Here is a 16,085-nt window from a genome sequence, read left to right on the forward strand (position 1 = left end):
TTTTTTCAATTAATGAAACTGCCAACCGCTGGTATATTTTGCAAATGTTGCAACTTTCTGTGGCCTGTTGTGGGACTCTTGACTCGAGCAACAGAGGAATGTTTAACACTTTATTTGTAGTCACCGTAAAGCATCGCCCACACCTCTGACGTACAAAACTGTACAGTTGTGTTGAAACCAAATATTTCTGCTCCATTTGATGTTGATTCAGGCAGCGCACATTTTCCTTAGCAACATTTTACAACCAAATATGGTAGAATTCACATCTACAGTAAACAACTGAACACCCGGCAGAGATTTTTACCTGTGATTTTCATTGTACACACAAACTAAACCATCAACAACTCACCGACCACTTTATCACGCCCTCCCGCTCAACAGCTTGTTAAGAGCAATATCTAATCACACACTCACGCGGATGCAACTGTAGACGCAGTCAAGACGACCTGCTGAAGGTCAAACCTGCATCACAATGGGGAGGAAAGGGAATTTAAGGGATTTTGAATGTGGCCTGAGTGTACCCACCAGACGGGCTGGTCCCAGTAGTTCAGAAGCCCTTGTTCCACTGGGATATTCACTCACAGCCATCCCCAGGGTTTACAGAGTATGGTCCAAAAAAGAGAAGACATCCACTGAACAGCAGTTGTGTGGATGACGAGGCCTTGTTGATGAGGTCAGAGGGGACTGGGCAGACTGGTTCCAGATGATTGAAAGGCAAAAGTAACTCGAATAACTGCTGGGTCCAGTCAGGGAATGTAGAACACCTGAACACACAGCAGGTGGAACCTTGAAGACGATGCTGTACAGCAACAGGACACCACACCGGTGACCCCTAATGTCAGCTAGGAACAGGAGCAGGAGGCTTTAATTCACACAGACTCTGCAAAACTGGACAGAAGGTTGGAAGAACTTTGGCTGGTCGGACGCGTCTGGAGATCAGCTACAACATTAAGGTTGGGTCAGAATACGACACAAACAACATCGTCACGGGGGGCGCGGGCTCTTTTAGCAATGGGAAGAATTTAAACAAATAGTATGTTTTAGCATAATATGTCCTAGATATCAGTTTGCATTTGCTACGAGTCCATCTGAACTGACCGAGACACGGCGCGTTGAAGGTGCAGCGCGCCCCCTTCTGTCCGAATAAAAGCACTACAGTGTCTAACTTCGGACTTGAATTATAGAGTGTCAGGAATCTACAGACGTCACTGAAACAGAACACATCCTTGTTCCTATCTTGGTAAATACTGAATCTCCCCGTTTGATTTTCTTCTAACAAACAATAACAACACAGGTTCTGCTGTTTTTAGATTAGGTCTTTATTGAAATTTCTGCAATGAAATGTCAAAAAACAAAAATATAGTAACTATGTGATGAACATCAGAACAGTTCCGACTTTGATTCTCTATAAATTTAGGTTATACTAACTTTGTTACAATAGAATAATTTGTTAGAATGACTAAAAGGGAAAAGGAGGAGGGCTGTGTGCATAGCTTAAAACCAACCTCCTGGGGAAAAAAAAAAACAGAATACAGAACATAAAATATATAAATAAATGCTTTAAGAATACTAAAGGCTGTGGTGACGTAAACCCATATTCAGACAACAGTGGTTCATCCCCAAAAGTGAGACCCTTGTGATGGATTATTGAAGATGGAGTGAGTAGTGTGGAGAGAATCAGCTTCTGTCTCTGTCTGGCTGGAGTCAACCAGCTTAGTGTGACGAACACGTGAACGCAAAAGGAGCCTTAAAAGCAGATTCTGATCGCAAACGAGTGGAAAAAGTCTGTCTTTTACATCATTTGTTAATATGTTATTCATTTCCTGCCTCAATGAGGAAAACTCAGTTGAGATAATGTAAAACTTGATGATTAAGTGATGCAAAACGTAGCTTAATAACAGATTACTGATGTTTAAATGTCCTGCATTTAAACTGCGACTGAAACGACAGCTTTTTCCCACATTTTACAAACAGGAATTAAGATTTTAAGACTCTGGGCTTGTTTTGCTTTGATTCTAAATGTGATACCCCTCCAAAAAGGTTAAAAAAAAAAATTAAAAAAAAAAAAAAATCAACCAGCCAGCTGGTTCACAGCGTTGCATTTCCTATCAGTTTCTGTGATTTTTAAGTTGCTTTTTATAATGATGTAAACAAACCAACAGGGGTGTCGTTCAGGGGGGCATTGCTCCACCAGGGGGCAACACAGGCTCAAGCAGCCCCTGCAGTTGTCCCTGCTCAGCTCCACCAGGAACAGTTTGTACCACAGAGCGTGTTAGTGTCGCCTGGCCTGACATTTTCTTTTCACTCAAGAGTTTTCATCCGCCATGGCGGAGGCGCAGCGGTGACGCAGTAGTAGACAAGCAGTGACAGTTACAACACAAACCACTCCAAAAGAAACAGAAGAGGCCATAAAACTAAGGGGATAGTTCTCTCCTCGCCCTCATTAGCAGCCTGTCGTCAGGGTTCTGTCGGCGCTTCGGAGTCACTGGAGAGAACCTGTACAGGCACACAACTCCCCGATCGAGAGGGACCAACAGTTCAACTGAAGCAGTTCTATAATGTTGGTAACATTCAGTGTTGGATCAGTGGAAGCTGGAACATCGGTAGAATTCTGATGCACCAGGAATGTGTAAACTGCATAGTTTTTTTCATGTTTTGGCATTTGATATCAGTGTTACAGAAAATACGATGGATCAAAATGGGTGGAGGCGTAAAAGGTCATGCGGATGTGGTGGAGGTTGATTACGGGTCTGGACCGAGCGTTTCTGTTCTCCACGCTTCCCTTTTACGTCATCAGCTGGCTTCAGTCCAGCCAAGCCTCTGGAACCTCCAATACTGATTACATTAAAGGCAAAATATCAAAAATGTTTACCTAAACCTGGAGCGCTTCCTCGCAGCAACCATGGCCCAGTTCCGTGTTTGATTGTAAGCAGGTTCTGCGTGTTTGTACAGTGACGGGGGTTTGATGGGCTGGACGTTCTGATACTAATGTCAGACAGTTATGGATGATTATTCCATTTACGCTTTGCAAGAAACATCGTTTTTGCTGACCCTGATGGTGGAAAAACGATGTTCGTTACATTTGTTTCCACCTTCAAACACAGTACTACTTAACAAAACCGCGCTTGCTGAGAGCGGCCCGTCCAGATTAAAAACTAAAACAAGAACTAAAGTTTCTTTCTTTCATCTGCTGACAGTAGTGTTGGTACAGAGAACCAGATAAACTGGGGACCTGCGCGTGTTTTTGGACGTCTGTAGTGCAAGATCCAAAAAACTGAACATCTGCTTTCACTGCAAGTGGCTTCAGCCCTCAGGGTGGCCGAAGGGAGCGCAGACGAGCAGACAGAAAGAAAATTCACCTAAAGTGCAAATTGACGTGGTTTTCCGCTTGTGGCTTCAGACCAGCTGAGGCTTCGGGGAAAACTAGCAAGACCAGCTCACCTACTGGTCTTTGCCTAATGGCTCTCGATCACCACAGGCTCATATCCGCCTGCGGACACCCTGCGGACACAAAAACACACCTGGTTTGTGTGTGTGTGGGGGGGGGGGGGTAGATGCAGAGGTGAAACAGGAAGGGCAAAATGTCGATTATGGATGTTTGAGTTCACTCACCTGTTCCCAAGTCTGATGCCACTGAGCGCTGTGGTTCCATCTCTGCTGACAAAAAGACGCAGGTTGCTGTCTGGGAAGACCCAAACACAAAAGAGACAAGATCACGTTAATAAACTGACCCCAAACTCCTTAAACTGCTTTGTATTTTGGCTTCTCAACACCGTCTAGACCTTTGAAATTACCAGGAGAGTCGATGCCAGATTGTTCTCTCTAATATACCTTCAGTATTGTTGATATCAGCAAAGTTTTGGCTTTGGACAATTTTTTCCACAATATCATCCGCATCCATGCGAGTGTCGTTGACCCAGGAGGGGTGGTTCTCCACGCTGTCCTGCTTCCTTCTGAAAGGCAAATGAATACAAAAAATGATGGTGAGACTTTAATACTTTTTTAATGTGAGTAAAGTAATCCTGCGCGTCCCCGTACCTGGAGGGCCTGTTCAGTAGCAGCACAGGCCTCGGCGGTCGGGGGGGTCTTTCTGGACGTCCAGCGTCCTTCTCACTCTCTGTAGGTGTGTCAGGATTAAAGGCCAGACCCCCAGAAGTGCTGCTTCCTGTGGATGTGTTCCTGCGATGTGTGAGATCTGACAGGCTGGAGGAGCAGGAATGCTCGGTGCTGTAGCCTGCAGGAGAGCATGGCCACAAGGGGGCGTCAGAACAGACTTTAGACGTGGTGCAAAATCTTTACATTTTATTCTCTATTGGCCAGAAGAGTTTCAGAACATTGGTTACCTGAAATTTTGCTTTGCTGGCTGGCATAGCTGGAATTGCGGGAGTGTCCGGACTGGAAGGCCTCTGCAGGACCAGGGTGGTTTGCTTCTGAGTCTTCAAGAAGACCTGAAGGTACAACCGCTGATGATTACCGACACACTTATGAAATATCCTCTTTAGGATATTAAGGAACCAAATTCTAAAAAACCCCAAATCTGTACAAACAGCTGTACCTGAGTTGATGATCGAGGGTCGAGGCTTTGCAGAACGACCCAGAGAGACTCCCCCAGCCGGCCCAGGTTCGGTTGTTCCCTCCCCCTTACAGTCCAGCTGTAGGGTGTGTTCCTGGCCAGGGATGGAAATGGATTTTGCTGTGCTGGGAGGTCTGCAAGGGGAAAAAAATAACACTTTTATCAGTCGGCAAAAGATAAATGAGCACAAAGCCTCAGTTGTGTTTAGCTTGGCACACTCAGATCAGATTAAATGAATTGACTTCAGGGAAACTTGGTCACCGCAGCAACAAACAAGACAGTGCAATTAATCCAGACAAAATGTTAACAAAGTGAAGAAGCGGAGACGTGCTTATACACTTACGTTTTAAAACAGGGATCTCCAGAGAGGAGGGTCATCCCGATGATCACCTTCAGAAAACAGGGGAAAAAAAGATAAATAAATCATTTTAAACTTAAGTCAACGTGTCTTTCATAAACAGACGTAGTGAAATAGGTTCCGACTGTTGGGATACACTGGCTCTTGTTCCCACTGAAGATCTTTTTCCACTCGTATCGCTGCACCACACACGTCTGTAACGGACCAAACTGCTGGCGCTGGCAGGACGGGCCCGCTAATCTGAACTGGTGTGTGGTTCTGTTTGGCAACAGTATTCCAGAGCAATTTGATGACAAATCTACTCGTGATTTTCTTGGCCCTTTCTCCAGGAGGGTTTCAGTTTTGGGCTCTTGGTGGCGCTCTAGTGCTCCTCAACTGTTCACCCACAGAGATACAGAACTTAATCTCCAAGTAAAACTGATCTGATGTCAGTGCCTTGTTAAACAAGGTCAAATTTTAACAAGAGTTGACATTTAACCTGAATTCCAGAAACATACAGTTAATAGCAAGTGAGATGTGTTTTCTCCGGTTTTGTGGTGGAACAACCACAGGTGCTTGCCTTCAGTATGGAGTTGTCCTGCCGTGTGTTCTTGGTGTCGTATCCCTCCAGCAGACAGCAGCGCACAGTGGAACCAGAACCGGCAAACTCAGCCATGTTGAGGTCTGTGAAGCCCAGCTGAGGTCGAAAAATTGGACATTCAGTAATGAGAAAGGTTTAACTGAAGTTTGCTGCTATTATTAAGCTGATGTTTTCAGGTGATCTGCTGCTTCTAGAGCCTAATGTATTTATAATAAGGGAGAAACATCAAGATCAACTGGTGCTAATTAATCCAGCTTGAGTCCTGGTGAGGAATGGGAATCTTTGAATAAATAAACGCGTTATCTCTTTGTCTTTTGAAAAGGAGGGAAATAACAATCCGCCAGCAGAGCACGTTGTAACGGGCCGACACACCTCTGCTGTGGAAACTGTTTAAAATGAGAGCAACCAGCTCTTCTGAGCCAAAAGGTTCCCAGTCTCCATTCTTCAGATTTCCCTTTCACTGGGCGCTTCTGTTTTCATAGGTGCATATTTAAGGAAGCCAACTTCTAAGGAGGGAAGCAGGGTATATTTAACTATGGGAAATCTAAATTGAGTACGGCTAAAAACAGAGGAAATGGTTCCTGTCAGGCAACAACGAGCAGGGACCAACTAAAGTTTATCTTGATGAGATCTGAGGCGTGACTCTATGTGACGAGCCCCTACGGTTACGCCTGGACTGGCCTTGGCTGGAATAGTGCGGGAAATGCCAGCTTAGGGAAGATGAATGTCACGCATGGCTAGTGGCGAACTCCCCGAGGTGGTGCGGGAAAGACTGATGTTTACAGAAGAGGGTGAGCTCACCTTTACAGGCAAGCTGAAAGCGCTTACCTTCGAATAAGCTTTTCCTCCTTTGAGTTCCTGCAGGGAAAACAGGAAGAAAGCGATGAATCTTGCGAACCAACCAATCTAACTTAGTATTACAGAGACTTTCAATTACAGCCAGAGGCCAAATTACAGCCCAAGCCCGCAACGCCGGATTCAACCACAGGTCTCTGCACTTCCTTGAATTATGTATGCTAGTGCTGTAAATACAGCTATTTTAAACATATAATGTCAAGTATTCAAGTCAAAAACACACTAACTCACAGTTCAACATCTGAGTTAAGATCAGACTCTGTAAAAGAAGCGGCCAATTAGTAAAGTTTTATCTGCTTTTAACCTGTTTTTAATTATGGTTCACTCCTGCGCATAGTGACAGATTTTCTTCTTTTGTTGCACAAGAGAAGAAAATCTGTCACTGATTCCCAACATTCCATTTTTTTTCCTCCTTGGAGTTTCAGGCAGGCAGGAACTTGCGCCGTCCTGCTGTTTTATAACCGCTCATATGCGCAGCGGCTCCGGTTAGAGGGCACAGACTTAACTTTCTGGGATTTTGATGTTAATTTGATATTTTGCGGGGAAGAAAGAGCAAGGACATCACAATAAAACAGGCTGGGCTGCATTTGTCCGTCAAATTCCAGAATGTAGATCAGAATCCGACGAGCTAAACTGAAGGAGAGTTTTACCTTTCTGACCGACACCCTGCAGACGGAGGGATCCAGGACGCCCGTGTGGGGATTGGCGCTCATTTTAGACACAAAACTAAACCTCTTTCTCCAGCGAACACAGTTCTCCTGAACCTCCTCCCTGTAGGAGAAAAACACAAAACACAAGAAGCATTAAATCTCAGTGGTTTATTTCAAAATGGCTGAAAATGACTGTTCTTTCCAGAGATTCTGATTAATAAAATGTAAAAAAATTCTTATTTTCCACCAGCTATTCTTAGACTGTCCTTTGACTGGTTATATCATCCATTTCTCACAGCCTTGTGACCACTGAGGGTCAGATTTATAAGAGCATGTTGAGTTAAAGCTGCTGAGCAGTGGGTCAGAACAACATATTCTGAGGAGCAAGACGAAGGAAAAATTGGGTATGTAGCAAAAACAAATAAATTATATTCTATTAAAGGAGGTTTTAATCATGCGAGATTAAATTAATTTTACCGCAGATGTGCTCACTATTAAAATGGAACAGAAGCCCAAAAGGCAACTACTTGTGTGGAAATGCATTCTAGCCATGTGCATTAAATCAGTTTTGTCATTTCATGTGTTTGCTTGTGACCTCCATAAATGTTAATATTTAATATGTGCTCGGCTTGACGAGACCTGTGACATCCCAGGTTCCCTTTTTTGTGGATGGCTGCAAGAACAGTGGGCTCGGGGTTAACAGAGGGATATCACAGAAGTGGGAAAAACCCTGTTTCCCCTCTTCTTTATGGACAGACAAGCTGTTAAGCAAACAGCAAACAATGGTCAATAGATGTCTGTGAAAACACCGGTGGCCTCGTGAGAAGTGCCAGTGGGAAACAGTCAGGTATCCCTCCGCTCAGACAAATAGATGTTTGTTTTTGCAAACTAATATGACATTAAGAAATTCCACAGAAAACATAAAACAAACACCCCGACGAGTGTGACAATGTAGACCTGTGAGGACAACATTCCTGTTTAAACGTTTACCAGGAAGACTGTGATGGAGGCGGAATGTAAGGGGAACGATTGCAACAAGAACGTCAACGAGAGCAATGACCGAAGCATCAGGCTGTAGAGCAATTAACCGCGCGTCCTCCCAAACTCACGCTTGCGTGCTGCTGCTCTGAGTTATCGTATGGGACAGAAGGTGCAAACAACACATGTAAAACACTAAAGCTCAGCAGCTGCTGCTCACACTTCCCCTCCCCCCTTCATCTCATTCCCAACACGGTCCGGTGTGATTTCAGCCATTACACACAGAGAATCAAGTCTTTCATCCAAATTGGGTTTTACAGACAAGTAATAACAGTTTCCTGTCGCTGGTCCAGTCCTTAATACATGGACAAAGCCACACGGGCCGTAATTGGGAATTTGAATGTTCTGATATCAAGGCAAATCAAGGCAGGAGTACATATTTTAAAAAAACAAAAAAAACATTTTGATAAAATGTATCGAGTCTGGACATGAAGGATTTTCTGTCAGCCACTGATCCCTGTAGTGAGGTTTCCAAAAAAGCCCCCCCACACACACACAGGCACACACAAGAGAGCTCTTATCAGACCCCCACGCTATTGCTGCTCTGCTGTGTTACAAGGAGAGTTCTGAAACTGCATTCCTCACTCCAGATGGCTTTGTTCAGCCTCCATGGAAACCTCACACTCCTCAAATCCACCGACGGTCTGCCAGCAGCTCGGAGGAGGAGCAGACACACACACACACACACACACACGCTCTGGCTTTGCTGGTGACATTTTTATAAGCCCTCTGTGTTCTGGTGTTAACCTTACCTGCAGCCTTTTCATCTCCTAACCTCTCTTTATATCCTGACACGTTTTATTTCAGGAGGAGTCAAACTTCCTTCTCAGCCGGGAGAATTTAATCCAGTGCAAAGAAACTAGTCCCCCCAAAAAATAGCATATATAGGAGGATTTTATGCATGCAGACTTCACAAAAATACTGGATTCACCCAGAACTGCTCAAAGGGAAGGTGGTGAATACACCCTAGCGGCAGATTCTCGGTGGATGCAAACCACAGTGACGGATGACCGGCGGGAGCTGCTCTCGCTGCAGCTGGAAAAAAAAGAAGAATGGCATAAACAGAAGACTCAAGGAGAAACCACACGTGTAAAAAAAAAAAAAAAACGCACTGTGCGTGCCTGATCCGCTGCAGACAGTCCTTTTGATTTTTGGTCTGCATTTGGATCAAATTAGTGTTTTAAAACACAAACTGAGTCAATCAAACATAATTTCCAACAGCTGAAAATAGAGCCGGCCTCATGTTTCCTACACACGTCATTCCTGAAGATGCCGAGCAGGAAAAAGTGAGACTAACAACGCCGACATCATTGAAACTCAACTCACAGTCGTTACTTTTAGCATTCATGCTAACGAGAGCACCAAATATGAGCTTTGGGATCAGCATCTGGAGCCAAACCAAAAAACACACAGACAGGTCTGTAGACCACCCCTCCCCCCACAGCAACAAGAGTCACACATTTACCAACATTCAGCAAAGGTGAAAGTCAAATGGGCTCAAATTCCTAAATCATCAACAACTACACGCAAAATTAGAGAATGGAGACAGAGTCAAAGGCAGCGCGAGCCAACAATAACTGGAACATAAACCCTGCAAATTTATAACATCCAGATGAGATTAGGAGGTCAGAGCTGGGATTCAATGAAAAATAAATGCCTGAAAACCTGCAAGGACATACCTAGCTGAAGCACCGCATGGGTGACGTAATTACAAATGTTATTACTGGAGTGCACCCCTCAAAGGTTATTTAGTGATCTATAAATCTTGGGGCGTGATCAAATCTCAGAGACTTGATTAAATCAGCCTGAATGTCAGAGCAGCGCTGCACGATTAGCTCAGACCAGGTGGGGTCCGGGCCGTCGGGCGAAGTGTCACGTGTTGCTGAGGGCATGTTACTTTTAGGCTGGAGTGACTTGCAGTAAGAGATTCCCACTTTATCAAAGACTTGGCTTTGAAATTCTTTGCATTTTAAAGTTTGACCATGGAGGTTTTTGCAAACATTTTCAATATTCCTGTGTTTTTATTGGCTCTTACGCCACTATATTTGGAAGTGTTTATGATTTGCATATGTATACAGATTGAAGTCATGGCGCAATTTGGCAGAACCACAGCAGAAGCTCACGTCTGCCAATCAAGCGTACGTGCTGCCCACAAACCCGACATAATGAGCTTGAGTTTGTTATGGCTTTTTTCCTGCTGCCAAAAATCTCCAGCGGAGAACATTTTGAGTCTGGATGCGACTGAAAGAGCAACTAAAATTAAGCAACAAGCCAACATGTCTGAGCTGTCACGATGGCCATATTAACATTGAACGTAAACACCAAGGCCTGACTTTAAATGGCCCACCCAACAAAAGTCAGCGTGTGATGACTCCATGTGTCAGCGATGCAGCAGTATGGGATCCTTATCTCCCATCCTGGCTGCACAGCTTCTGGGGCCCCAGGACACAGCAGAAACACAAACATCGGCCGGACCGGGTCGGGTCGCATGGAGGGCTCAGATAAACAGTCCTGAGAACAGAGTGCTGAGGAAGCAGACAGATCCTGCAGGGGGGGGCGGTGACGTAAGGACGGACCGGCAACAGTCAAGGTCGTTAGCGTCCAACGGGGTTGATGCTGAGAAGGTTCGTAGTGCTGGAGGGACTCGTGACACCGGCTGGTGTCATCTGACAAAACAGTAGGGATGATGTCAAAGTGACGTCATCAGGGACAAAACAGAGCGCACGATGATTATAATGCTGCCTTTGAAATGGGAATAATCAAATTATTTGATAAATTATGTTCGGTTAACCTGTTTTCATTGGCCACAGTGCTCAGTACCAAGGGCAGATGCTGTGGGTGTGGCGTTGCTGTGTGATTTAGTCTAGATAAACCTTCGGTGGACAAGAGTTTCACACCAATTCACCAGGATGAAGGAAATGTCTCGAATACATGGCCAGATACCAGAGGAACAGTGTCCCAAACACCCCGCGCACACAAACGCACCTTCCCCATCGGTCCCACCAAAACACTAAGTGCTGGGAAAGTGAGAGGAAAACAGGAAGCAGCTGTTGGGGAGCCGCTAGTCCTCATCAGTTTCTAACGCTGCCCACACGCTCTTCTGTCTTCTTTTTCCTTCCTTTTCTCTTCCCATCCCTCACACGGCCTCAGTTGCGACCGAAAGCTTCTGCAACACGGTGGAAAATGTGACACGTTGGTTCCCAAAAAGCCACCGCAGGTACATGTGGCTGATTAATCCTATAGACAAAGGTTCTTCCTGCAGTGGCTTCCTCTCTGTTCCGATCATCAGGTAGCTGTTTTGTTCCCCTTAATTTCCCCTAAATTGTTGTATCATCAAAGGAAAAATGATTTAAGAAAGCTCTGATTTTTTCAAGTGTTCCAACTGGACGTGTATGTGAGCCAACACTCACTCTGGTATGTGCGGAACGACAGGCATGTGAGGGCTTAAGGGCCCATCGTGGATCTGCTATAAAAATACTGTAACAGATTCTTGCTACGTGCAACTGCATCCATCATCTTTCCACTGTTATGAAACACGACTGAGAACAAGATGAATCACAAAGTTGCGAGATTCAAACCGGTCGGGAAGCTCTGCTGGTCGGGAAGCTCTTCTGGTCGGGAAGCTCTGCCAACTCCACCCAAGAAACAAAACCACGACCGTGAAGTCCACGCTGAAGCTGAGCCCCAGACTCACTGTCGGAATCCTCCAACTAGCCCCGACGTTTACAACTGAATTCATGTTGTAAACATTGACTCGATGCGGCATCTAGCATACAAGTTAGCATCATGCCATTAGCCGTTGAAAAGAACCACGTGGAAGGACCTCCACAGCAACACTTCAGCTTTGCTCCTCCAAAAATCGGACCTGGATCCACCAGACAAACATTAGGAAGTCCAGCTCATTTTAAATGGCACAAATGTGGTGGTGAAAGCTGATAATCAGCAGGGTTTTGAGAAACAGTGACCAAACCAAAGTGTGAATTGGTCGTGTTGAAGCCATGAAAGTTCAGAACCCTCTTGCTAAAGCACATCCTGCATCTGAACAGGAAATCAACCCGTTCTGAACGCGTTCCCCTATCAGAAATATTTACAGCAGCCTCTCAAATCCTCCACGTTCCACTTAAGATTCCTTCCTGCCAAAAACCAGCATCAACTTCTTTATCCACACCTTCTTATCAGGTGTGTTTAGCCTCTAGTTGTTCGAGCCGACACATGTTTCTTGACCTTTGACCCTCCCCTATCTCCTTCCCTCTTATTTCCACTGCTGGCACGTTGCTATCAGATGTGATCCCGTCCCGGCCAGTGTCAGACCAACGGGGTACTGTTTAGTTGACATGCAGTTTAAATATCTGCCTTGCAACTTGAAAAACAGAACACTGCAAATAAAATCTTGGTTGATGCAACACTGACGTTCTCCTGCCAAATCAGAATGGAAACCATATGTTTTATAACGCTGCTCATCCTCCAGGAAGGACCAGGACCAACACTTAAAGACCAAAAAACAATATTTGTTTGAAGGTTTCTTTGCACAAACTGCTACAAAGAGCAAAAAGGGAGCAGGGAGTAAATTTCTTTATTAAAGCAGCCTTTAACCCTTTTAACTGAAATAATCTCCTGGAACCATCTGCTCGGGTTTCTGCGCTAAACTCCCCGAAGATCTGAAAACTGGAACAAACACGGGGGGCGTTACGTAACTCCTAGTTTGCTTCTGGCTCCCCCCCATTTGCTATCGCCAAATGTTATAAATGTACAGCACTGTCTTGTATTTTTATCGCCGTTGCCTTAAACTGATTTGAAAGACACAAAAGGCCTCTGTCCACCGAGACATCAGTTGCTTTCGAAGGTTACGTCATGGCAAACAACACAGCAGCTTATCGTTAAAGAGGGCCTTCGAAGGGTGTAAATTCCTGCCATTAGGTGGGAAAAAAGTACATGTATTTAAATAGTTGCCTCTCTTTGTAATCAGGATTATTAAATAGCGCTATGCAGATTTGACATAGCGTCCCAGCTATTCGTGTGGCCGCCAGGACTTGAGACAAATCAAAGCTGCGCTAGCAGCTGCTAACACTGACCCAGCAGACGCCATGAACCCAAATGTTCATGAAATAGAAGAAAGTGGATTACTGCCAAAAAGTGGCAGAACGGCTCCTGACAGCCAAAGCTAAAACTGTCTTGATGTCCAGTATCAGTCAGCGGTGGACACTCGCACTCATGTGACCCTGGAGGGGGGGCAAAGTGGAGGGTGATGGGCAACCCTGCTGTTAATCCCACCACTGTTCTTGACCCGCAGTACAGCGAGGTCCAGGCCGAGTCCGTACAAAGAACGGGCCTGTCAGATCTGTGATATAATTGTAATCCGTGTCCACCGCAGAGGGACGGTCCCAGCGCCATCGCCTCCTCCTCCTCCTCTGAGAGGGCCTTGTTTTCAGTCACAGAGATGATAGCTGAGATGGCGAAGAGGGATGAACTCTGGCTGTTATGTAAGCTCCAGAGAGGAGATTGACCTCTTAGACCTCAGACATCAGCCCTCGGCCAAAAACAGGAACTGAGAGGGACACCGTCCAGCTCGCTATGTCTTCACAGACAAGCTGAGGTTGACAAATAAACATTTCAGGCAGTTTTGAACCAACCCTCCGCAGGCAGCACAATGTGATAAAGAATGTAATAAGACATTTTCATGTTTAATTAGACTGTTAACTTTATGACTAAACTGCGTCGCCCCTTTAATCCAGGGTTTTTATTCACCAAAGTAATGAAAAGTTGAATCTTTTGGAGTAAACACACCAAGACCAGAGATTATCTGCAGTTCACTGGAGTGTTTATCAAACTCCCACTCTGGTCCCGCTTCTGATGAAAGGTAAGAAAGCAGAGACCATCCTCTGAGACCATCACCCTGTTTATATCCAACAGTGCACAATTCAGACGATGCTACGTGACAACCTCGGTCGGCTTGGGTGGTTCGGCCATTGAAACGCCCGTCTGAACTCAAGTAAACAGGGACAAGAGGAGGCAGATTAAAAGGTTGAGTCACAGACGCCTGCGGCCATCTCTGAATGTGAAGCATCTTCTACAAAACAGCCAATTTGGGCACACTTGGGCCGGAAAGAAGCCACCGATATTCCCCGTCTGACACTTAAATGAGGGTGAAATATGACACAAGTGGTCTGCGATCTTTGTGTGTGTTTGTCTTCTTATCCAGCCCCAAATTGGCAAATATTCAGCTGGATGTTCTCTGGAGTAAACGGGCTGTCGTGGTTCGGAGGGTATAAACCTGGATTTATTCGAGGCTGGACTGTCTCATCTCGTGGCATTAAGACAAGGGAAGGAACAAGTACCTGATGGTGGCTTATGATATTAAAGACCGAGCTGGCAACGTCAGCAAAGGGAGCAGCCTGGCTCTGGAATGAAGGGTTATTCTAGAGAAGGGATAATTTGAGCCGTGTGAGCTGGTTTGAAAGATTCTGTTGTGTTTAGTCTGTCTGTGGAGTGGAGGTGCCAGGGCAGATACACACAGAGGCCACTTTAAACGGCAACACCCTGCACTTAACTTGACTCTGAGGATTCCAGCGTTTCATTACTGAGCTCAGCTCGCAACAACTGCTGCAACATGCATTTGTGTCAGGGGCATATCGGCTTTAAACTCACATCTGCAGGATAGTGACTTTTAGTTTTTGTACAGATGCAACAGCAAGATGTGTGTTCGGGTTGGACATCATGAAAGCAAAGAGGGAAATTACATCCAGTCCCAATGCCTAAGGTGTACTAAATCTTATAATGCCACTTCAACATGACCGTATTTAACATAAAAACACCATAAATGTTTATATGGTCATGTGAACTCTTAATAGCTACATCGCAGGAGTGGACAAATCCAATTAACCTGCTCAATAAGTCCAAAAATCCACCATAAACGCATGGAAAACAGCACAAACAGAACTTTAGAGGCATTTTAAAAACGTGTTATGCGTGTAAAAAAAGTTTGAAGGTGTTTCCGTGTGGATTGTGTTGTTCACCTGGAAGAAGTAGCGACAAAATCTCCTTCCAGAAGCCGCAGCTTGCAGAACAAAACCCCGTTGACAAAAGGCACTGCGGTCAGCTCCTCCAGGGTGAGATGGGTCTGAAACTTGAATTTCTTCTTTTTCACAAAGAAAGCCATTGTTGGGCCCTTTTTTATTCTCGCAACTTAAGCTAATGAAACCCAAAAGACGGAACAAACGGTCCGCTGAATCTAAGTGAAATGTCCCTCTGTTGTTGTTGGATCACTTCGTGTTTTCATGGGTTCTTCTGCGGTTCTTCACAGATGATTCAGCGCAGAAATCTGGAAATAAATCCGGTCGTTTGGGTTAACAACACGCATAAACGCGGCGATTGTCTCACGGTCGCGGTTTAATAACAGTTACAGTCATACCTGAAGACATAGTGGGTAGTTTCGGGTTCGGCAACAGCTGCGCAGCTAACAAAAATGTCAGAAAAAGACGCTTCACGTCTTCTTGCTTCTGGTACCGACAGTACTTTCGTTCAAAATGGTCAAGTTAGCGTTGCACTTGAGTTTCCGGGTATAGATTTCAAAATAATATCACCACCCCCACCGCGATGACTCAAGGTATCGTTAGTGTATTTTACTGTGTACTGTATTCAAAAAAAAAATTAAGCTCAATCACCTACTTTTAAACCTCTATTTTTCTTCAATGTGACTGTTTTTTAGTGTTACTCCTACAATTGTTATCAATTTGTTTCTATTCCATGCGCTGTTATTTATTCAAATTGAAGTCAATGAAAAGATTAATTTTAGTTTTGTTAAAATGTATTTCATGCAGTTCATTCTTCGTTATTCGCCTGCTTGCTGATTTTATTTTTTAAAACCGTAATTGCATGACTTCCGCTTTCACAGTACAAACGGACTTGACTCGCCGCCACTTTCAGTAGTTGTGGTAAAAGGAGTGAAACAGCGACGTTGTGTGGCGACAGTTTTAACTGCAGCCTACAAACAAGTGACGTTTTCTGTAGTTCTGAAAAAAATGACACAACAAA

At 44.8% G+C, this 16,085-nt stretch overlaps 1 protein-coding gene across 1 annotated transcript; it reads right to left on the minus strand.

Annotated features, from left to right (window-relative positions):
• Positions 1-1,300: 1,300 nt before the first annotated feature.
• On the minus strand, positions 1,301-15,594 carry eeig1a (estrogen-induced osteoclastogenesis regulator 1a). Its single transcript, XM_003974538.3, has 12 exons — positions 15,463-15,594; positions 15,068-15,372; positions 7,017-7,137; positions 6,340-6,369; positions 5,491-5,607; positions 4,917-4,963; positions 4,556-4,707; positions 4,344-4,448; positions 4,039-4,234; positions 3,832-3,953; positions 3,613-3,682; positions 1,301-3,501 (listed from the first exon to the last, which is right to left on the minus strand). The coding sequence occupies exons 2-12, from the start codon at positions 15,208-15,210 to the stop codon at positions 3,456-3,458; spliced, it is 1,149 nt and encodes a 382-aa protein (XP_003974587.2). The 5' UTR covers positions 15,211-15,372; positions 15,463-15,594; the 3' UTR covers positions 1,301-3,455.
• Between the last annotated feature and the right edge of the window lie 491 nt (positions 15,595-16,085).

Source organism: Takifugu rubripes, chromosome 21 (genome assembly GCF_901000725.2).
Source record: "Takifugu rubripes chromosome 21, fTakRub1.2, whole genome shotgun sequence".
Taxonomy (NCBI): domain Eukaryota; kingdom Metazoa; phylum Chordata; class Actinopteri; order Tetraodontiformes; family Tetraodontidae; genus Takifugu; species Takifugu rubripes.